Source organism: Augochlora pura, chromosome 5 (assembly GCF_028453695.1).
Source record: "Augochlora pura isolate Apur16 chromosome 5, APUR_v2.2.1, whole genome shotgun sequence".
In the NCBI taxonomy this organism is placed as follows: domain Eukaryota; kingdom Metazoa; phylum Arthropoda; class Insecta; order Hymenoptera; family Halictidae; genus Augochlora; species Augochlora pura.
This window is the reverse complement of record NC_135776.1, coordinates 511,116-533,782: the sequence shown is the minus strand read 5'-3', so window position 1 is coordinate 533,782 and position 22,667 is coordinate 511,116. Positions and strand designations below refer to the sequence as shown.

Below are 22,667 nucleotides of genomic sequence, written 5' to 3'. Positions count from 1 at the left end.
TTAATGTCCAATTTTGTCAACAATATCATTATACATTAATGAAGCATGTACATAAATATGGTTTTGCAATTACAAAATTATACGCGTATTATTTTCGTGAATATCCACTTTATCCTTTCGTTTTGTGGGACATTCTGATGTATAGTATTCTCATCTATGTTATCATATTTCGTGGTGTACATATGTCTAGTCGTTAATGAACTTGACTACATTTTCTTGTATTAAACATCTTAAAAAACTTCCGCTATAGAAAACTATTCAACATTATTCACGTCGTTTATTAGCATAGTTTCTGTTATTCAACAACGACTCTGAGATACATTCGGACAGTTTGAATTTGTTCGCGCCACGAAATAATCTCAGCCTAGATGGGAACGCTACCTTCGGCAGCGCCACGAAGGAGGCCGTAATTCAATGGCCAAGTGAGCGCATTACAAGCAGTTTAGATTAAAATACGCAGGTGACCAATGATCGTCGGATTTTTTTCAAGACTGTCGATCCAGTGGAAACGCGTCAACGACACGTTCGAGAAAGCGATACGAAGCGATGCATCCATGAGACGAGCCGCAAGATCTATGACGATCGAAGAACGCGCACTTCTTGCATTTTTGTGACTGGTAGACCGTCCACAGATCCAACGATTTCAATTAGCCATGAACAGCGCGTGAGTGCATTCCGATAAGATTCGGGACAGTTGAGTTGTAGCGCTTGAAATCGGTATGACAGATTCGTGGTTATTCGTCTATTGTATGCGCTTCGGCAACTCGTCGGTTCGCGCGAGTGGAAGGCCCCGAATGGCGCTCATGTATAATCGCCGGGAGTGCAATGCTAACAAGTAGTCCAGCTGACTCTGACAAAATGGTAGGGTACTCGCGTCCTGCGGGAGCTAACACGTTTCTATATACATAATTCGAACGCCTCCGGTGACGGAGTACGATGAGTACTGATAACCATGACCAAACGGAGCCCTGCGTCAGCAAACCATCCGCGAGAATTGAGTTTAACGCCGACGAGAAAGCGTTCGACGGCAGGCGGATCAAAAAGGAACGGAGCGATGTTAGTGTCGAGAATGGTGACGGCAGCGTCAACGTCTGTGTCGGCGATAATAACAAGCAACCACAGCCAAGCCAGCGCCCGGCTGCCGGTAGGCTTTCAAACGGCTTCCACGACGGTGACCCACTTCAAGACATCATCGCGGCCAAGTTCACGGCCCTGGCGAATCATGACACGACTGCCAAACACGAAAAAATTCGTTTTATGCTTGAAGACAGTATCGGGTAAGCTTAAAATTATTCCCCTCTTCCATTTGCTTTCTCTCGTTCTCTCGTTCTCCCCCTCTTTTCAACGACACTCGAATGCACACTGCTATTCGAAAGCTCAGTGCAGCCTCCGTCAGCTTTTCTAACGAAAATTATAAATGATTTTTCACATTTATTTGTGCCTACATCTGTTAAAAATCTATTCCCACAATAATGCAATAAAATCTCGATGTCGGAAATTTTCAGAACTGGAAAACCTCTAGAAGGCAACGATTTTCTTTATTTCCCTCCACTTTGCTGAGAAAAAAATCTGTATACATTGAAATAGAAGTTTTCTTTACCTCAGGGAACATTCAGATCTCTGTAAATGAAAGTTTTGCTTCTCAGAAATTTGATCATCTTTAAATGGATATTACGATGATCGCTTGTTCACAGTCGATGTATGTTGTTCTGCAACGAAAGAAACTTGAAGGAACAATTCAAAAAGTTATAATATAAATTAATATAATCTTCTGTGCAAACTGGTCAATATGCCTGTTCTACCTAGAATGCTTATGGTTCAAACATTTTCTCTCTGTTTTCACTAATACATTAATACTTTATTTGTTAAAGTTTGTTTCTTATATATACATATAATAATTGTAAATATGTAAGATTAAAAATGTAATAACAATCTTCAACAAGTAAAACAATGTATGGCTGTCATACATTTTATTTTAAGTTTTGCAAGATTTCAGGATTGTTTAGAGTTAAAAGTATCTCGAGTTCCCTTAAATTGTAAGAAAGAAATATGTTTTATAAATGATTTTAATTAATTTATGTTTTAAGAATAGTTGCACTATAATGTATTATATTATAAGAATAAATGTATTATTAAAGGTGTGTGAAATATCAGTTTTCCTAATTGTACATTGGTTCTTATACATAGTGAAGAATCGAAAACACGCATTCAGAATATCTTTTCACAAATTGAACAACTCAAAATAGAAGAAAAACTGTTACTGTACCTGAAACTTCCGCTATCACTGACCAATACTGGGGGAACTATAGATCCATTGAGACAACCATTAAATCCATTGGGTAATCGTTATGAAATTCATCAAACAATCATGTGGATTAAAACACATTTGGAAGAAGACCCTGATGTCTCTTTACCAAAGCAAGAAGTTTATGATGAATATAAGTAAGTATTAGTGTAGTAAACTGTATTACACATGCACAAGTAATGTTACTTCCTATTTTGGAATTTTTTCACAGCATGTACTGTATGCGTAATTTTATGAAACCCTTATCAACTGCTGACTTTGGAAAAGTAATGAAACAAGTATATCCTCAAGTTCGACCCCGCAGACTTGGCACAAGAGGCAATTCACGTTATTGTTATGCTGGAATGCGCAAAAGAGTTAAATTGGATTCACCAACATTGCCTAACATAGCTGGATCTCAAACTGTAAGGCATAAAACTACACTTAAGACATACAAAATAATTCCTGTAATGGAAAACCTATTGGATCTGCTACGTAGATTGAAAACATACTTTACAAAGGTTTCTACAGCAGCAAATCTTTCTAAGTAAATGCTTAAACTTTTAGGGTGATGAGGTAGATGAAAACATTACAGAAGAAATGCTGGGAGCTGCATCTACAGTGATTAGAGAATGGGCAGAAAACTCGTTGAATTTAAAATTTCCAACTCTGAGTGCCTTAGCACGTCATCTTGTTGATAATTTTTGTGTTGATACACGATCATTGGCTGCTGTATGTATATTATGTCCTTCAGGAGACTCCAATGCATCTACAAATAAAGGTGTGTTATTAATTGTTCACTTTGTCAAAAGTGTATCATATATCGAGCATAATTTAATAATAAAGTGACACGTTTAGAGTCCAGTACAGAAGTACATGTAACTCCTTTGTCTACGAAATCTGGAAAACTTCGGGAAGCACAATTACAATTACAACGAAAGTTACAGCAGCGGGAGCATATAAGGGATCAAAAACATCATCGTTTTGATGCTGTTATCCAGGTATAAAATATTTGATGAAAGTAAGCTGAATATTTTTTGATACACGATTGAAAAGGCTAGCAGAATATGATTAAATTTGACACAATGAACCATTGTAACGCTGTATAAATGTTTACAGAATCAGAACAAAGAGAAGACTGTTGATAATAAATCAGGCGCAAACAAAGGAAATAAGAAAACAAAGTCCATTCAGTCATCACAAGGTACAAATATATCGAGTGGACACAATGCATCAGCGAAGTTCAATTTGTCTGCCGTAGTAACCGGCCGGCAGAAAAGGGTTCTTAAAACTAATAGTCAGCCATGTAACATCTCCCTGGAATCCAACTGTGATAATGTAGTGGTACAATCGATCGAAGACATACAGAATAATAGCAACTCTAGTGTAGTGATGACCAACTGCGTAAATACACAGCGAGATGTCAAGCCGAAAAATTCCAGAAAGCGTGCCAATCCAATTATATTGAACCAACAATCAGATACCAGCCCAGAGAAACAAACAAAACTCACAGAACAGCAAACGCAAGAGAATGTCGAACATTCCAATATGTTGTTGCCTAAACTCACACCTGTACAACAGCCTGAGAAACTCTCGGTGACAGTAACTGGTAATCTGAAATCTAGCAAGTTTAATGTCAGCGAGGCTGTTAGTAACCAGTCCGCTAAAAACTGTGATATTGAACTGTCAGTATGTTCAAAGAGTTGTGTTAAAGTGAACGGTTGCCCTAGCAGTTTTGAACGTAATTCGAATGCAGCCGAAGAATCTACAATCTTAACGAAAGATCAAATTCGATTGTTGCAGGAAAATACAAATCTCATAGGTAAAACCGAGAAGCTTCGTTCGATGAATTCCGATACCTTGGTCGATTATTTGAACGGAGGTAACAATTCCCAAGAGCAAGAGGAGGAATTACTACAGTATTTTCAACAAAGTAGCTCGTCAAGTTCAGACGTGGAAGCCAATACTATAGCTACCGATGAACAAATATCAAGATCTGATAAAGTGTCGCAACTAAGACTAATATTACAGCAGAACTTGAAATCTGGCACTCTGCACACGCCTTTAGATATAATACCCTCTGCCATTATTCGGCAGAACGTTGAAAAACGTGAGATCACTCAGAAACATAATTTAATACTACCAACGCTGCTGAATCATTCGAATCAAAGCAATACTAGACGTAGGGTCAGTTTCGAGACGAATGTCGTGGAGCACATACAAGATTCGAATGTTATCATGAATACGGTACCACAGAGTCCAAACACACGTCGTAGAATATTTAATTTCACACCTATATCGCCTGGTCCACACTCACCCATCAATGGCCGTACTTCCAAATCGAATTCCGCGAATGCTAGTCCATTTGTGTCACCGCGGAACACACCTGTGCCACGCTCGAGAAGTAATTTGCAAGCAGGCAGTTCTAGAGCTCGTGTTCACAAGTCGCTGTCGCGTTCTGTCTCTTGCAGCATGCCTTATATTAGTAAGAACGATACTTTTGTTGTTCCTACGAGTGGTCCAGAATTAGTTAGGCAAGCGTCCACACCGCAAGTACCATTAATTTCGACGAAATCTTCGGAAGTGCAGGTCGGCAGCAGTACACCACAAATTTCTGTTACTTCGAAAGTGGAAACACAAGGACAGCAGTGTGCCGCATTCTTGTCTTCTGATCTAGCACCGCAAAAGCAACTACTCATCAACTATCCGAGTCAAGAAAACTTGCAAGAGATCAAGAATGTGTATCAAAAGAATCAACCCGACCAGGAAATCAGTGAATTGTTCCACGGCAACAAGCAGTTTACCAATGAACTGTATCGGTCGCAGTCTGTTCCGTTACATAGAATGGTCAATCCGGCGTTAATGTCACCAATCTCGACGCAACATTGCATGTCAACGTTTCAAAGTCAGAGCTTTAATCCTTCTACGAACAGCTCTATAGCGCCTACACCAGTACCTAGTGAATTTACCGACTTTGGGTCAATCGGCCCATCGGAAGGAACTTCGACGTATTTGCTTGACGACGTAGATCCAAATTTCATGTCGGATGATCAACATTTTTTGATGAGTGACAAAGAGATAACACCTGAGAACATCACGAACATATTGAACATTCTAGACGAGGAGGGAGCACAGAGCTTACAAATTCTACCAGACCAAACTGCCGAAGAGAGCTTGATAGAGAACAATGCAATTGTGTTAGATACTTTACCAAATTCAAACTTGAACTTGTCGGAAGAAGATGTGTTGGACCCGTCTAATGTGCACGATATCCCTGTTGGCGGAGACTTACAGAAAATGATACATTCACGCTCCTATCCTAACACACCATTGCCTGTGCCAGTATCCACGTACACATCATCTTACACAGAAGACAGCAACGGATCAAGATCATATCCCTCGACGCCGTTGCATACAGTCCAATCGCAAGAAATTTATCAAGAGACCAATGAACCGATGCTTTCCAGTCCTACTTTGAACTCTTTGAACTTACATAATGAAACAGTGAACGAAACTGCCTCTAGCAGTTTGTGTAGGAACGTTGTGGATCTGCTCGAAGCTAACTTTCTTGGAGAAACAGACACCGAGACAAACGATTTGGATCCGCTTGGTAATTTCGATGGGTTGCAGGACGATGATTCATTAACTCCTTTATTTAATGAAGTGACAGAGCCTAATCGTTGAAAGCACAGGCAGAAATATTACATGGATCTTGAGAATTTACATAGTGATCTACCAAAGGTTGGAAACATAACTCTTAAGTTGTATGTTTGTAGGACTTTATTCGACGCTGATATAATTCTTTGCATAAGTACTGCAGTTGAATATGCAAAGTGTTATGCCAACGGGGTACAGGCTGAACCAATATGAAGTTTCTGTCTTTGGACATTATTGGAGCGATAGAACAATTTGTTTAGTAGAAATCGTATCGCAGGAAGAAGTCGTTACCGCTATATTGACTTTGACTTTATAAATCGATATCATCACAACGGTCGTTCGTACGCACTGTGATTCTTATTTCAACAAATATATCTACAACTTTTTTATTGTCCAAGCTATTTAAAATGATTATTTATATCGACGCACTCTGTATAACTTTCACAAATACGTCTTACTTTCTTGTGCTTAAATCGAGTAACTAATATTACAGCGATTAAATAATCATATACTGATTTGAACCTATTTACAATAAATATTTATTTTATATCCGCTAGGAATGTAACAGCAAAATTTGATAACAGCATAACTTTCTTCCGTGCGTAGTTTCAATCATGATAATTTACATGGCTTTGTACCTCGGAATATTAAATTTAATTAAAATATTAATCGTTTTACTATACAGTTTATTCCATTTATCTTGCTCGCCTCAACATCTTCGTTACGTTTGACAAAAGAAGATTGGCTTTAAACATATCTTTCTTTTGTCAAAAGTTATTGAGGATATGAAGACGCGTACGGTAAATGAAGCATTCTGTATGTACACGCATATATACATATGTATATAAAAGAAAATTGTCATTTGAAACTAATATTATCAATTTATCTTAATTGCAGTACCATAAAAAGTATGATGAAAGCAGCTTATGATGGAAAAAAATCAGGTACAAATGAAAAAATATTACAAAGCTTGACCAGTAAATTATAAATAATTTCGAAGCAGATAATAAGTGTACAATTCAATTTAATCTATAAAGAGCAGAAAACAAAGTGAGTAACTGCCAATTTTATTCACTTCAGATTTGTGTCGCTAAGTTTTTTAAGTAAGTAAAGAAAAAAAAGAACACTGTGATGTAAATGTAAATCTCTGAAATATATTTCTTGAATTTGCCATTAGCAAAACTAAAAAAAAAATGTGTAATGTCTCCAGTGGAGCTATAAGCGTCTTTGGTGGAACATTAAGTTAGCAAGTGTAAACAAATGATGAGGATGTTGCTCAAAATGGAGCAGTCGTTGCTATGAGATGCATTTGAGATTCGAATAAGTGGAAGTTGATTTTATAGAAATACTTTATATTCATCGTTTTGAAACATTTGTTTCTAAGTCATTTGAGAACGCGTTATTGCGACTTTGTTATTCTAAGAAATACTTTGATCACCTGCTGGCCATGGGTGAGCTTCCTTTTACATAACAAATTCGGCATTGAACCCAGTATGTAATACTCTTCTGAACATCAGAAAGTCAAACTACGAATATATGTGTGCGTAAATATTTTATTTTATTTTATATCTCAATAAATTGTGAAGCTTGTGTTTGCTTAACAAAACGTTTCAACATTTAAATCAGAAGTATTCAAACTACAAAAATTATTTATCGTTATTTATCGAATCGTGAACATTTTGTCATATTTTCTTCAAAATTTGGACTCGGTTCTCGTACAGCTGTAGATTTCTTTCTACGTTGTTAAATTTAGCATCATGTTAACTGCATCGTTCGAATGCAGAACTTACATAATTAAATGTTTGAAAACTTCTGTTTTACTTTAAACAAAATATACACTTAAAGACGTTTAAGTTGTATACTTCGATTTTGTACTGGATTCTACATCGATAATAGTGCTATATAATTGTTATATAAAATACTATAGCGTGGTTTTTACTTTGCTCATAGTACTTTGTTCATCAAAGAAATTAAAAATTGTAAGAATACCGCCAATTTATATTTTTCTATGGCGCTTTTAATTGGAAATTTTATCAATTGGATAGTTATTTAATTGACTTTTACTTATACACATTATAATTAGCTACCTAACGAAGCTAGAAAAGGTAGATACATTATAGGAAATATCTTCTTGTTTAAAATTATTTTTTTAGGTCGAAGTCTTAATGATGCGTTTCACATTGTAAAGTATTACATTTTTATAAAATATAGAATAGTAAACGTAATTTACTTCCAAACTACCGCAAAACAATGTAAAATGTTACATAGTATAATTTTTGTGAAATCTTGTCCTTTTATCTTTCTTTTTTTTTTTTTAAACAGTTACTAGTGACGTACAAATGGCATGAATCGAATTCTTGTTTTCGTATTAATAACATTAATTAGAAGATTCCGCGAGTAATTATTATGACAATAAAAACGACTTCATTTGACGTTTGTATTTTTGCAAAATTGAATCCTTATTTATATTTAACTAGTTACTCTAGCATTATAGGAGGAGCTATAATGTTACGAAGGCATTTGGTTCATGCTATTCCCTATACAATATAAAACATAAGGCATTACATTGCTGATAACACTTTTTTATTGCCATTTTACATACTGTAACTAAATCAGCAACTATTTGTGAGAATCCGATGAATTCAGTACCCCGTGAGTCTAGATAGTGGTAAGCATGTATAATGCTTTTCAATTTCATAGCATATCCATAATTAATCTTTCAATGGATACTGTGAATAGACATACTAATCTTCGGAGGACATTTACTAAATTTAGCAAGAAAATTTTCTTTTTTTTTATGATAAACATCAATAGCCCGGTACATCACGAAATTATAAGATGAACTGAAGGACAGTTGCTTTTTAGGAAAGTTTTAATCATAATAAAAATGCCAAGAACAGTGTGCGTGTACGTGCGTGACTACTGTCAGTGAAACAAATATCTTGACTTTCTTATAGTTACCATCTTCCATAGTTGACAACTGCCGAAAATGCTTACCGCTTCAAGAATGTAGTTCATATCGCTTGCAGGGTCGTGTTCAAAGTGACCTTCATGACAGGTAGAGCTTGAAAGTTAATCCTCGAATCAGACTAAATTTTTCCGAGAATCATTGTATTTGTTGCATCGACAGTACGTGCTTGCGTGTGTGTATCAGGGTGTCCCAAGTATCTCTACGAAACACGTTGAGATATTCATGGAAATGTTTACCGTGAGAATTTCAAGAAAATGAAGATTCTTTCGGGAAAGTAATATCCATTAAATATTTATTAAAAATGTTGCTCAAAGTTTGCATAAAATATGGTTAGATCCCTTAAAATTGTTACTTTTTCTCTATTTCTCATTTCGCAGGTTGTCTCAGTACAGTATTTCTTTGTTAGGTCACGACCCTAAGTTTCTGGGTACATAGTAGGACGCCCATCAAAGATCCGACATTATTTCGTGTGCTAACAAAGGGGCACTGTACTATTACGATTTACCTTTGAACAAATCCTCTGATTCGTCCTTGGTAAATGTATAGAGTGTGATTAGTATAAAGTAACGTAGAAGCAATTATCCTGGAAAGTTGAAGACATTTGATAAAATTCTTACACGTTTAAGGCGGCCCTTTCACACAGAATATTTTTATGTATCAATTTTTTCATATGTCCTTAACTTTCGTGTTAAAACGACTTCCCGTTATACATGTATGCATTTATACGCCTGATATCACGTATACATTGTCTGCAATAAGATTCTGCTAAGGACATTGATGACGACGGCAGACTATAAAAGTGAGTAAAATAAGAAAATCAGTAGTATTAGCGTTCGACGACTAGTTGCAATCACAATTGTATGGAAAATAAAAATCTCATCATTTTCATTTTATCCAACGGAAAACAATTTCAATAGACTAACAAAATCTTGTTGAAGATATAAGTTTTACATTAAAAATGTGCTAATACCGATCCCATTTAATTTTTCATAAAATCGAAATACATTTATGTAATTTCTTTTTCGCAAAGCAAGTTTTCTTGGCAAGTTAGAATTCGTTCTTTTTAACGTAATTAAAATAAAGGAAGGGTAGCATCGACATGTTATATAATGTATTTAAAAATTATCATCTCTTAACATCGCGTTCACACCCCTACCAGCTATTACATAATGGTGCAACTGCAAAGTAAGAATGGTTGCAGTAAATAGGGGCAAAAACAAAATGGCTCCGGTTGCTCCGAATTCTTCTGCTTCGCTAAATCTGCAAATAGTACCTATACATAGTTAAAAGCAGATCCGTTTTTATATTATCATCGTTTATACATATTTGCGACCAACGATTAATTTCATCAATCGATTAATCATAATTTTTTGTTAATTTTTTTCAGTAGTAAGATCGATCGTATAAAATAAATATTGTATGTCTTTTATATACATTTTAATGAATGAAGAGGTTCGATATATGCAAAATAATTTATTTATTTATAATTATTTTTGTCGGCAAATAATAAAAGTGTTTGTTTTTATCGACACTAGATATGTACTTGCATCTAGATGCGTGAACTATTTGGCGCTGCGAAGCAATCATGGAATACTATAGCATGAAAGAAATCTGCTTTCGACTGATAACTTTCAGGTAGTGAAACGGAGTTGATAACTATTTTGACATTTGGGTGCGTATGCGTGTGAAATTGCATTTCGCACCATAGAATACCATGGAGTAGATTGGAATACTATTTAACAATTGTTATTGTATTCGACAATCTTCTCGTTTTCTAACCAATTTATATTGAAGTCCTAATAGAATTAATCAAGAGCAATATAATAATTGTTATTTATAATAAAAGAAGTTTTATATCTGTTAGCTGTGAAATCATGTTGAAACCAAAAGCTCTTACACAAGTACTTAGCCAAGCAAATACAGGTGGAGTAGAAAATACTTTGTAAGTATCACATGTTACGAACACTCTTTTCTGATCATTGTTGCAAGTATTGTAAATAACTTGTCTTTTTTCTGCACTGTTCAATAATTATTGAAATAATTTCAGCTTATTGAACAGAGACGGTGGTTTATTAGCTTATAGTGGATATGGGGATAAAGATGCAAGGGTAACAGCTGCAATTACAAGTAATATTTGGTCAGCGTATGAGAAAAATGGACGAAATGCATTTAAGGAAGATGAATTGCAATTTGTGCTAATGGATTGTGTGGTAATTATTAAATATTTTGCTACATACTCAATATATAGATTGAACTATTTAAGTAAGACACAGTGCTACAATGAGCTCATGTAATTGTTTAAAGTTATACATTCCAACATTTCAAAAATTGTTTCCAACAAAGAAACTTTTGCAATTGAAGAATATTAAATTATATTGATCATTATATATAATCCACTTACGTTGATTACTCACTAATCAAATAAATGTTTTGTAGGAGGGAAAAGTTGTAATCACTGAAGTAGCAAACTTGTTGTTATGTTTGTACGCCAAAGAAAATGTTGGATTTGGTTTATTAAGAGAAAAGGCACAAGCCCTAGCAAGATATCTTGATCAACCATTAAAAACAATAGCCAATATGCCTTGAATATCATACTTACGTAAGAACATTTTGCATCAACTGTGTCATAATATGATAACTGTATATTCTAACACTTATAATTTTTTGTAAAAATTTATGATTTGTACTACCCTTGAAATAATATATTTTTAATAAATCAGAGGGTCGTTTATTGGTTTCAAAACCTGAATATCATGAATTCTAAGCTCATAAATCAGATGGATTGTCTAGGAGTACAAATCTGATAGCATTTAAAATTATTGCTGTCAACAAAATAATGTAAAAAGAACTAACCTAGTGTCTAGTTTCCTAACTTCACTTAGGCTATATAGTTTTACTCTAGGTGGCGTATATCGTTATATCCTTGATGACGTTATAATTTCTGTGATGTCACCATTGTGTTTTCGAAAGGGTTAATGACATACTTAATTAATTTTATTCTATTTATTTAATGTAGAAAGAATAAGACAGTAATAAAAGAAGAGAAATGTAATAATAACATCTGTTATTTCATTCACGTCCAAAACTTGCTTTGATACATAAAATTTACATGTCCATCAATTACAATCGTATGTATTTTATTATCACAAAATGAACTAAAACACTGTAATAATATAGTATATCGTGTATTATGTATTATTATAAAATTTATACTATTAATAAAGTTTCACACACATATGTATACATATATTTATATAACAGCTGGATTAGCATATCATTATATGTAACTGTAATAATAATAAGTTTGATATCTCTATAGTACTCAAGTCAAAATTTTGTTTTAAATACTTTTCAAGCATAGCCTTTATCTTTATACATGTAGTTGGAAGTATCCAAATTTATTTGTAAAATTAATTAAACATAATGTCTTTTGATCCATTATCTTTGTCGATCACTAAAATATTATATGAGAAAATATTGTATATTACATTAGAGAACCAAAATCAAAATTTGATTTCAAGGAATTTTGATCATTATTATAAAAGAAAATTCATTAAAATTTTTTTGCATTTGTTACTTTTTTTTATGAAAGATAATGAATTTATCAGCAGGAAATCGAATTATGCACACGGAGTTATAATATATAAACAAATTAATTATAGTACTATGAATACAATTACTGATTTTGGTCCGATCTTTTTTCTATTTCGAATTCGATTCCCTGGTACGTACATATATATAAATAATACAGTCTTACAAAAAATGCCTATTAAAAGAATACATACGTAGAAGAAATGTTTGTTTATATATATATATATATATATATATATAGATAAACGTTTAAGAATTCAATAGTAATACACATCCGTAGTCCTCGAAATAAGTCTAAAAATAAGTATACTTTTAATAACAAATTATTATCTTCTCCCGTTAATACATATACCTACATACATATAAACAATAACAAATATATACTATTCATTCCATTTATAAATAATACTAACACCTCGTCAAAGCTACGTGACCTTTGTAGGAACGTATAAAATATTGAATTCGAATCCTTTTGTTAAAAAAAGATATCCGAAATACGATCGTAGTCGAATATATCGGACATCTTGAAAAAATTGATATTGACACAATATTGATTATATCTTTTAAATGAGAGTTCTACCAGTTTTGAACTCAACTTAGTTGCCATTGTTCTTTTAATAGGATTCTTACATAAATGAAGAATATATATAATAAATTCACATTTATGTCATCCATTTTTATACATTTCCTCCTGCTATCCTTGCTTTTTTTTATCTGACTTAAAAATGTCATTTGTATTAAAAATTTATTTACGAATTTGTACAAAGAACTTGAAAAAGTTGGCTAAAACTTTTTGCATGAATTCAACGTATTAAGTATAATTGATACCGTTTGAAATTTAGAAATACATTACGAAACACGAACTGTTACAATGTTTGAAAAAAATGAAATTTATTACGATCTAAATATAAGGATCTCCATCGGAATACCCATACTCAATAAATTAAATAATAAATTACACCATGTAAAAAATATAATTCTTTAATTTTACACGTACATAATATATGCTCGTATAATGTTTTAACCAGCTTTTTTTCGTACATCTTGTATAATTTTAATTGTTCCTATTAACAATACATATTAATGAATTAATAAATTTAGAAATTTATCTATGAAAGTACAAATTTTTTCACATACAGATAGTTATTACATTTCTACACTTAATTACGACAATTTTATTTAATGTATTAATTAGATTAATAATTCGAATTTACAATGCAGAACCATATCGTATTTCATTGATATTAGTAACTCTGTATATTGCAGGAAACAATTGATATTGGTCTTAATGTTTATCGATTTTCGGTATAAAAAATGGTAAATATATGCCAATTAACACACTGAACGTTTCTATTTATACATATAATTCTAATGTTCCTATCTGTGAGTTCTACTTACTCGCTTAATATAATTTCATTCAAAAGTATATTATGCTAGTGTAAAAATTTAATTTCTTAATAATATCATCAAAGTGGTTTATGTTTTTAAAAAACAAAATTTTTTCCACAATATTATCATGCATACTTGTGCAGACGGTATGTAACATATAGTATATGATACATAATATATAATATTAATCGTATTACATCATATATTATAACATATTATATATTAAATATTATATAATTCTCACTGCATTTATGACAATTCAATGTCTCATATAATTTTTTCTCTCATAATTAATTCTTTTCAATATGAATATATTGTCTACAACACTTTTTTTAATAGGCCTTCAACAATTGACAACCTATGTTATGTCTATTATAATGTACTTTTACTTTGGAGTCTGCAAAAACGATAAATATATTACAACTTGATTTAATTTATTTAGAAAAACAAAATCTTATCCGAATATGAACCATGTTCCCCATGGATATGTATATAAGCAAATTCACAGAAATAGAGGTAAAGAAAGTAAAATACATCCACGGATAGTTTAAAAATGTATTATTCTGATTGCATTTTCATGACAAAATATAGTGCAACAAAAATCAAATGCATTTAAAAAATTACTATCAAGTAGATCAAAGTACTTCTTATTATCTTTCGTACAATTCGTAAATCGTTTGTAGAAGTTTCATATTCATGTTTTTTCACTTTTATACATTGTCGTTATTTTTTAAACAATATAATTAATTGCTTTTGTAGAAAATGAATTTTATATGTTTCGTCCCAGATAATTAAAATTATCATACTATTCATATATATAAATATTATTTTATGTTTTATAACGGCAGTGCGGAGGTAAGTAATTTAGTTTATATATTATGATAAAGACAGAATTAAAATAAAACGTATTTCTGTACAATTAGATACAAAATAATAAACTATTTATTCCTAAAAATAGAATCTATATATTGAGTGTAGAAATTTGTATGAAAAGATTGCCCTATGAATGCTATTGTCTCTTAAACTATTCAATGAAACTGAAACATAACTTTTGTCATTTTAAACAACAATTCCCACAACAGCAGTTAATGTTGAAAATTGTACAAGTTATTACTTCTGTGTAATATATACTTCTCTTACAAAGATGATCATTAAATTTTTGTAATGGGATAGAAAATGTTACTTGTAGCATTAGATTCTCCATTATTATTTAGTATATGATCCCATATCGAATTACTAATTACTACTTGTGCCACTGCAATCCGCGTCTATTTCCGTTGAATGTTAATAAAAAATCCAAGAAAAAAAGATGCGTATGCATTAGTATGTGGTACTTTCAGTTCTTAAAGCTTTATCGCACGTTCTTGCATTATAGCTACATATCTACAATAGGTATCATACCTTTGCATATTATCTGTTGTTTGTATTACCATTGTATAGGAAAATGATATAATGAAGATTTATATGAACTTAAATACATAAATGTAGAAACAAAAGCAGTCTTCATCTTGTCGCTGCACAGTTGATTTAATTAAACGAAGTAAGGAAAGAAAAGGACGGATTTAGAGATTACATGCGAGAACCCTTCTGCTGCAGAACCTAAAATACAATTTAATGATTGAAACTTAAAATAATATATCGAAGATTTTATATTAAAATTATATATCTAAGTTCTATGAAGTTAATCGGTGTATATTATTTCTTCCTTTCTGTTGTGTACAAGTTTGTTCATAAAGTCTATAAATGAACGAATTGTAGCATTGTCCAGCCTCTGCATTTTGTTATATAGTTTTTATTTCAATAAATGTTATACTCAAATATTTTCGCTGTACTTATAAGAACACTTTTATACAAAGATTATTACTTCCAAATAATTCTACATTATTTCATTCATAGTCCCCTTTTTATTAATATTTAAGAGTCCATTACTTTACAATTTTTACTATCACTAATATTTGTAGAACAAAGGGACGAAATACACGTGAAGTATTTCAAACATGCAATAACGAATCATGCAGGACATAGGGTAGAAAGTAACCAAACCAATGAAAGAAACAATTCTTTATTCGATGAACAGCATGCGATACAAAAATAACGGTATGGTACATATAGCAAACATCAGAGGCGGAACATGCTCATGCGAATTGGCCCCTGAATTGACACAAAACTAATATAAAAATGCTTCGATAATTAAAGTAGAATTAATTATCGATAATAGTACAGTATCGTTTGGATCAGATTACAAAAAGTTATAAAAAATGAAAAATAAAAATACTTGTAAGTTTGATTTGAACACTACAATGTAAATTACTTAATAATAGTTGAGTGCGCATTTTGAATCGACTATAAGGCGCTCTTTTAATTTTTTAAATTACAAAAATGTTATTTGTAATTTATCATGGTTTATATAAATTAGTATTTGCATACAGGTATGCAAGGAAATAAAATGAATAAAGAAGCGTGACTTATAGAAGATCGTTACCACAATTTTAAGATCTATGTCTTTCACTAAGTGATCTTTGGTAGTACTAATAATAAAATATTAACAATTTGTGACTTGATCTATACTAATGTAATATTTCATTCAATTCATTTGTAACGAGACAGACTGTAACTTATATTGAGATAAAAATATAAATCCAGTTCATTACAAATGAATCAATGAGATTCATAAAAATAAATATAATGGTGAAATATGGTAATACTGATACGTATCGGAGGTTCCTAAAATCTAAGATTCAAATATTTCTGAACTCTGAGTTTTACAGATAACACATTATAAGATTTCTTACATGTAATTATTATAATTAGAACCTCTGATACAAGAAAAATATGAATATTTAAATATTGACATTTCTAACATGAATTTACATTAGAGACTACAATATAATTAAGAAAAAAAGGAATAAAATCAGTACTATATAAGTATTTAGTCAAATCATAAGAAGCTTATCGATAATTGTTTTGGTTCAAATAGTGACGTGAATGACTTGAATGCGATAGTGATACCTTAACACGATCCGTTGATTCTTGTTCCTTGCTATTTAGTTGACTGGCCCCATATTCACGACTAACCACGCATAGAAACTCATCTTGAATATCACTTCCATAATTGTAATGTGACCCTGTGTTGATTAACTAAAACAGATAAAGTTACATTATTATAATTTTTTAGATAAATACAAGTTATTCATTGATAGATTCGACACAAGACAAATTAATCTAATAATTTTGCAAAGTATTCATTTTCTGGAGTTAGAAATGGAAAATATACCTGTTCAAATTTCCATCCATCGGACATTGTCGATACCATTTGTGTTAATTCATCCTCTTGGCATTGGAGGACTCTATAAACATATTTCTTTGAATCTCTTAATGGTTTGGTATCTCTTAATATAATTCTTTCTTTGACTAGCCGAATTAATTCTGTGATATTATAGAACTCTGCTTCTTCTAATACACCTTCTTCCGTTAAATCTTTATTAATCACTAATTTTCCATGACGCAAGTAGTTCAAAACTGGATTGAAGTATGTGGGATCACGGTCTATTAAATATGCTCCAGTTTCGTCCTGCATTGGAATAAATCAGATAATAAACGTTCCTACAAGGTATTTGCTTTCCCTTAAATATTGTCACGTTCAATTGCAATTAACTTCATAAATAAGAATATAGGTATGCAGTAAACAAAAAATGCTGGCATACGAATAGTAATAATTTTAAACTTCGCGGTTATCTTGAAACATCAAACTAACCTTGTCCGAGATAAGATCAGAATCTTCTTGACACAATCTGTAAAGAAACGAATTGGGGTCTCTGGCTAGTGTAGTTTTCGCTGTTAAAAAATACGTTCCACCAACGTTCAATCGAACCCACTGGTTATTACACCACTTTTGAACATGATTCTCTGTCATTTCGTACGAATTCATGCCTGTGACATCCGCCATACTTGCTTCGAAACTCCACTACATACGTACATATATTGTATGCATTACAACAGTATTATAGGGTCTGTAACGAATCAAATCAATATCTTAATGTTCTATTTTCAAACAAAAAAATGATTTCACAATGTTTCTTTTCGATCGGATTTAATTGATACAATCCAACTATTAGTATACTTTAATTTCATTTAGAAAGCTAGTGAAACTGTTATAAATATGACGCGTTCGGCGGGAAAGCAAACAAAATTACCAATTCAGAGATTGCTGTTCAAAACTTCTGATCATTTCTGTTTTCTAATTACGGAAGCATTTGAATTCGTATACTACAAACAGCAGAAGCTCGATGACAACGAAGAAATGAAAACGCAGTGTAAGAACTTGAAAAAAATTCGACGAAAGTAAATATTGAAATTTTTTGAAGTGACAAATGTCCGTATATCCGGTAAAATACATACAACGATAGTCTCGCATGTCCATGGCATCGATATTAAAAGAGCGAATGAGGAACAAATGAAAAATATTATTGTTTATTCGACGAGGAAACAGTGGTCTTCGAATTTTTCGAAATAGGATCTCGGTCGTGTAAATATAATTACAGAGCGAGTTGTTTCGAGATCCGTTCGATGAATTATTCGCATGGAAATTAGGAGTGCGAGTGTGTCTGGATTCGAGGCTTCGTATAAATACATCTACATCCTGAAAATTACCGGCAGTCATTGCGAAGGTCTTGTGATGAAGAGTTTGTCGCCCAACGAGGGCAAAGTTTAAGAACGTTTGCTCGAGCTGAGAATGCCGGTGAAAGTTGACGTTGTCCCCCCACCGCCCGCAAACTCGAAGCAGCCGGGTGTCACAAAATCTTTGCTTTACAACGGTTCGCGGTTCCAAGGCTCTCAAACATCGAAAGGCAACAGTTACGACGTAGAAGTAGTTTTGCAGGTTAGTTCCTCGACATTCTGGAAATTGCACCATAACTATCCGAAATTGCTGTTGTACCTCCCGCATCTGTCTTTACCGTTCGATGATTGATCTCGGGTTCTTCTTCTTCCCAATTGCGTTATAGATTTATGTTACAATTAATTGCATTGTTCGCACTTACAAACTATTCGATGTTTCGTATAACCTGCAAAGACATTTTCCAGAATGTTACTTCCGACTCTAAAGCCCGAACGTTTAAACTTGGTCAAGTACCCCTTACCATTTTAATCAATGTAAAAGCAATGCTAGTGAGAAGAAAAAAAAAAGCATGCCAGTTGATCGTCTCGGCGATTAACTTTGGATTTCTCAGCCTTTTAATATATCGCGAAAAATTTATTTTGCTGTTCACACATTTTTGAAGGTTCTTATCCAAAAGATACCGATAGTCGCGAAGAAGTCTAATGATAAAGCTTTCAAAGATCTAAGTCAACTCTTTTGTGTTGTGTTTAGCTGAGTCATGTTTAGATTATTATTATAAATTGTACGCGTACAAATATATTGTTTATATGTAATTAAAATTAAAAACACCTGTTTTTTTTTTGCAGCACGTTGACGAGGAAAATAGTTATCTCTGTGGTTATCTTAAAATTAAGAATCTCACAGAAGAATATCCATCTCTAACAACATTTTTTGATGGTGAAATTATATCAAAAAAATATCCCTTCCTGACTCGTAAATGGGATGCAGATGAAGATGTTGATAAAAAACATTGGGTTTGTATCGTTTTTACATGTTCCACTTTAAATTTCTATTAATTTCCATTATCGTTATGTGTGATTTGTTTACTAATAATTCCAGAGCAAATTTGAATCATTTTGTCAGTATGCCAAAACTTTTAATTCAGACACATTTGATTATGAATCTGTGAAAGGAACCGATTTTGTTTTCATGAGATGGAAAGAACATTTCTTGGTTCCCGATCATACTGTTCAAGATATCAGTGGTGCCTCATTTGCAGGATTTTATTATATTTGCTTCCAAAAATCTGCTGCTACAATTGATGGTTTTTATTATCATCGTAGTTCCGAATGGTAATATTCTTTTATATAACTCAGTAATGAATATACTAAGTACATTTGCAGTTGCAACATCTATTATTTTCACATGTCCATATATTTATTTTCATCTATAACTACGTTTATATTAAAACTTTATTATATACAGAAATGTATTCGTTTAATGTCTAGAGATATTTTTCAACAAAATTTTCATTATTTCAGGTATCAGTCTCTGAATTTAAAACATGTTCCAGAGCATAGTATACAGATCTATGAGTTTAGGTGAAACTGATAGTCTTTGCCCGACTGTTACCCGAAATTCATATTTTTTCTTCCTAGCACACAGATCTCATAAATATTCTAATCTCCGAATTAGTTTCTCAATTTAAATATTTCTTTAAATTGACCATCTTAATCGAGATACTTGACAATAAAGTATTTCACCTATTTTTCTTACATTGATACCATGATATGCTGCTTATTTCCTATACATATTAGACATGCTTTGAAGAAAAAAAATTACAGTTAACAGGTTGAAGAGGATTGCAGTGCCTCAGAAAGATACGCTTGATTATAAATTAGTTATTAGTATTCATTGTAAGATGTTTTATCAAAATAAATTAATTGATGCCTTTTATCAATTAAAATCAATGTTGTTTATTATTTGACATTCTTGTATTTTGTAAAATTGCAATTTGATTTTTAGATTTACAAGAAATATTTGTGCTTTTTATAATTTGACATATATCATTGTTTGTAGTTTTATGAATGAAATAATCAAAGTTTACACACGCTCCAATTCAAAAGTGTAAAAATGAAAAGAATCAATAATTTTCTGTTTATTTACTAATTTGGATTCTATATCATATGTAAATTTTTTATATGTATAGATTTAAGCATAATAAGGTATTTTTAGTGGGAATCAACATTTTTTAATTTATGAGATCTGTCTGCCTTAATAAATAGAAGGATGCCGAATGAAATGGTATAATTATATAAGAGAAAATAATCAAATGGAAACATGACAGGAATTTTAATATAATTTCATGATATATTTCTATCTGATGTTGATGTTTCGTTCTAATGTCAGTGTAATTATTAAAGAAATCGTAGGTGATGATAACTTGTTCTGCCTTAGAAGAGTGTTACACAGTGGAAAACTCGTCTCCACTATTTTCATTCACTAAGTTCTTATCACAAGTTCTTGCTCGCAACAATACAGTAAACTTAACAGTCTTTCCTCTGTAATATTTTTCGTGAACTGTATGCTTTTAACAGGTTATTAAAAAAACATTCTATAAATATTTAAACGTTGACCGTTCATAGACTTGTTAATATCAATGTAACAGCGATGAAACATTGAATCAGTAATTGATATAAAGTAGTCTAATGATTTTAAGAACGAGGCTAATCTAAACTGACATAGAAAGTTAAAGTGTAATTAACATATAGATGTACTCTAAAAGATTTTTATATTGTAAGAGATTAAACATTATTTTTCTCTCCTGCAAGGGATTATAACAAATCTCCTATTAAGAACATAAACATCATTATTTTAAAATTAAAATCATTATAAAATACTTAATGTTACCAATATAGCAGAACTTGTCCATTATTAGAAATTAATTTTGTCTATTGTATAATGTATAGAACAGGCATACATATTTATTCTAAAATATATAAACATTGTGTATAATGTATGTATTAAATAACTTTTGTACTAAGATGCTTTGAATCTCTTAACATTATCTGTTACATTTTTGTTTACCTAACAAAATGCAATTATAAAATAGTAGTTTATTAAATTAAAATGTTCCAATTATGTATGTGTTATAATTGACACGAGTGAGAACTACATTTTATTTGACTAAAGTACATAGTATTACTTTGTTGTAACTTTTTTGTAGTACATTGTATTACTTTTTAAAATACGGATTTGTAATGCCTGGTGAATTTAATATATAAATTCATATGTATCGACTAATTTTTGGTAGTATCCTCATGCATAACATAAATTTTAGGAAAAGTAATCGATACTTTTTGTATACTTGCTTCCATTCTAACATGTAAGTGAGAAGAATATTTGAAAACTTTCATAATAATACTTCTATTACGTGTTATGTATATTGTAGTTACTTTAATACCAAAATGAAGTATGGGTTAATAGTAATGAAGTAACAATAGCTACTAGAATTATGTGGACTACTGTTGAGTTGTTGATTGCTTATTAAATATCATATATGGAGTGTTGCGAAAATCGTTATACAATCAAAAAATAAAATGATTCTACACACTTAACAAACGTAGAGTAAAATTTTTTCACTGTGTTTCTTGTAGCAAACAGTGATAATAAAACTATATTGTTCGTATTTTATCAAGTTCGCGACTAACATATAAATTTAATTATACTAATAAACAACATTGGTGAGTGGTCAGTCAGTCAGTCGAAACATGAACATTTCTCCTCTATCTGTTCACTTAATAATTTCATTCTAGACAACTGAATGATAGCGGTAGATAATGTGACTCTCTGTAAAAGATTGAGAACGAAATCATTTGTACCCTATTTGTTTGTTTTTTCGGGCAGGATATAGTAAACACCATAATGTAACAAATCTGTAAAATTTATTATGAATGGTCAGAGTCATGAAAATATAAGAACCAAACATTGTGACCAGAATTACAAGGTCGTATGTAATAATAAAGTAATGTAAATACCAGTCGGTGTTGATATTTTAATTTACAACTTCGCAATATTAAAGCGACCATTACACCTATTTTCAATAAAATAAAAATATAACTTTAAGAAAGTGAGAAATGTATAAAATTGTTGTATTTCTGTATACATCAATTTTGTAG

At 31.7% G+C, this 22,667-nt stretch overlaps 4 protein-coding genes across 8 annotated transcripts; 3 read left to right on the top strand and 1 right to left on the bottom strand.

Moving 5' to 3' along the window:
* Positions 1-352: 352 nt before the first annotated feature.
* Positions 353-10,570, top strand: LOC144469644 (uncharacterized). Of its 3 annotated transcripts, XM_078180115.1 has the most exons (8): positions 353-1,277; positions 2,188-2,442; positions 2,517-2,709; positions 2,852-3,065; positions 3,131-3,285; positions 3,404-6,025; positions 6,839-10,364; positions 10,448-10,570. In XM_078180115.1, exons 1-6 carry the CDS (start codon positions 937-939, stop codon positions 5,966-5,968), a joined length of 3,723 nt encoding a protein of 1,240 aa, XP_078036241.1. In that variant the 5' UTR covers positions 353-936; the 3' UTR covers positions 5,969-6,025; positions 6,839-10,364; positions 10,448-10,570. The 3 variants fall into 3 exon arrangements, with proteins under 3 accessions (XP_078036241.1, XP_078036243.1, XP_078036242.1); XM_078180117.1 differs by having other exon boundaries at positions 3,143-3,285; positions 6,839-10,452; XM_078180116.1 differs by lacking the exons at positions 6,839-10,364; positions 10,448-10,570 and having other exon boundaries at positions 3,404-6,824.
* Lamtor2 (Late endosomal/lysosomal adaptor, MAPK and MTOR activator 2) lies at positions 10,462-11,631 on the top strand. 2 transcript variants are annotated; one of them, XM_078180121.1, is made up of 4 exons: positions 10,462-10,547; positions 10,777-10,854; positions 10,960-11,122; positions 11,349-11,631. In XM_078180121.1, exons 1-4 carry the CDS (start codon positions 10,498-10,500, stop codon positions 11,496-11,498), a joined length of 441 nt encoding a protein of 146 aa, XP_078036247.1. In that variant the 5' UTR covers positions 10,462-10,497; the 3' UTR covers positions 11,499-11,631. The 2 variants fall into 2 exon arrangements, with proteins under 2 accessions (XP_078036247.1, XP_078036248.1); XM_078180122.1 differs by having other exon boundaries at positions 10,539-10,584.
* A 350-nt stretch (positions 11,632-11,981) lies between these two features.
* Positions 11,982-17,845, bottom strand: Inc (BTB/POZ domain-containing protein inc). 2 transcript variants are annotated; one of them, XM_078180119.1, is made up of 4 exons: positions 17,647-17,845; positions 17,167-17,463; positions 16,902-17,030; positions 11,982-15,491 (listed from the first exon to the last, which is right to left on the bottom strand). In XM_078180119.1, exons 1-4 carry the CDS (start codon positions 17,836-17,838, stop codon positions 15,462-15,464), a joined length of 648 nt encoding a protein of 215 aa, XP_078036245.1. In that variant the 5' UTR covers positions 17,839-17,845; the 3' UTR covers positions 11,982-15,461. The 2 variants fall into 2 exon arrangements, with proteins under 2 accessions (XP_078036245.1, XP_078036244.1); XM_078180118.1 differs by lacking the exon at positions 11,982-15,491 and having other exon boundaries at positions 15,939-17,030.
* A 681-nt stretch (positions 17,846-18,526) lies between these two features.
* Positions 18,527-22,528, top strand: LOC144469878 (glucose-induced degradation protein 4 homolog). Its single transcript, XM_078180581.1, has 4 exons — positions 18,527-18,771; positions 19,356-19,523; positions 19,609-19,841; positions 20,031-22,528. The coding sequence occupies exons 1-4, from the start codon at positions 18,625-18,627 to the stop codon at positions 20,092-20,094; spliced, it is 612 nt and encodes a 203-aa protein (XP_078036707.1). The 5' UTR covers positions 18,527-18,624; the 3' UTR covers positions 20,095-22,528.
* The last annotated feature ends 139 nt before the right edge of the window (positions 22,529-22,667 follow it).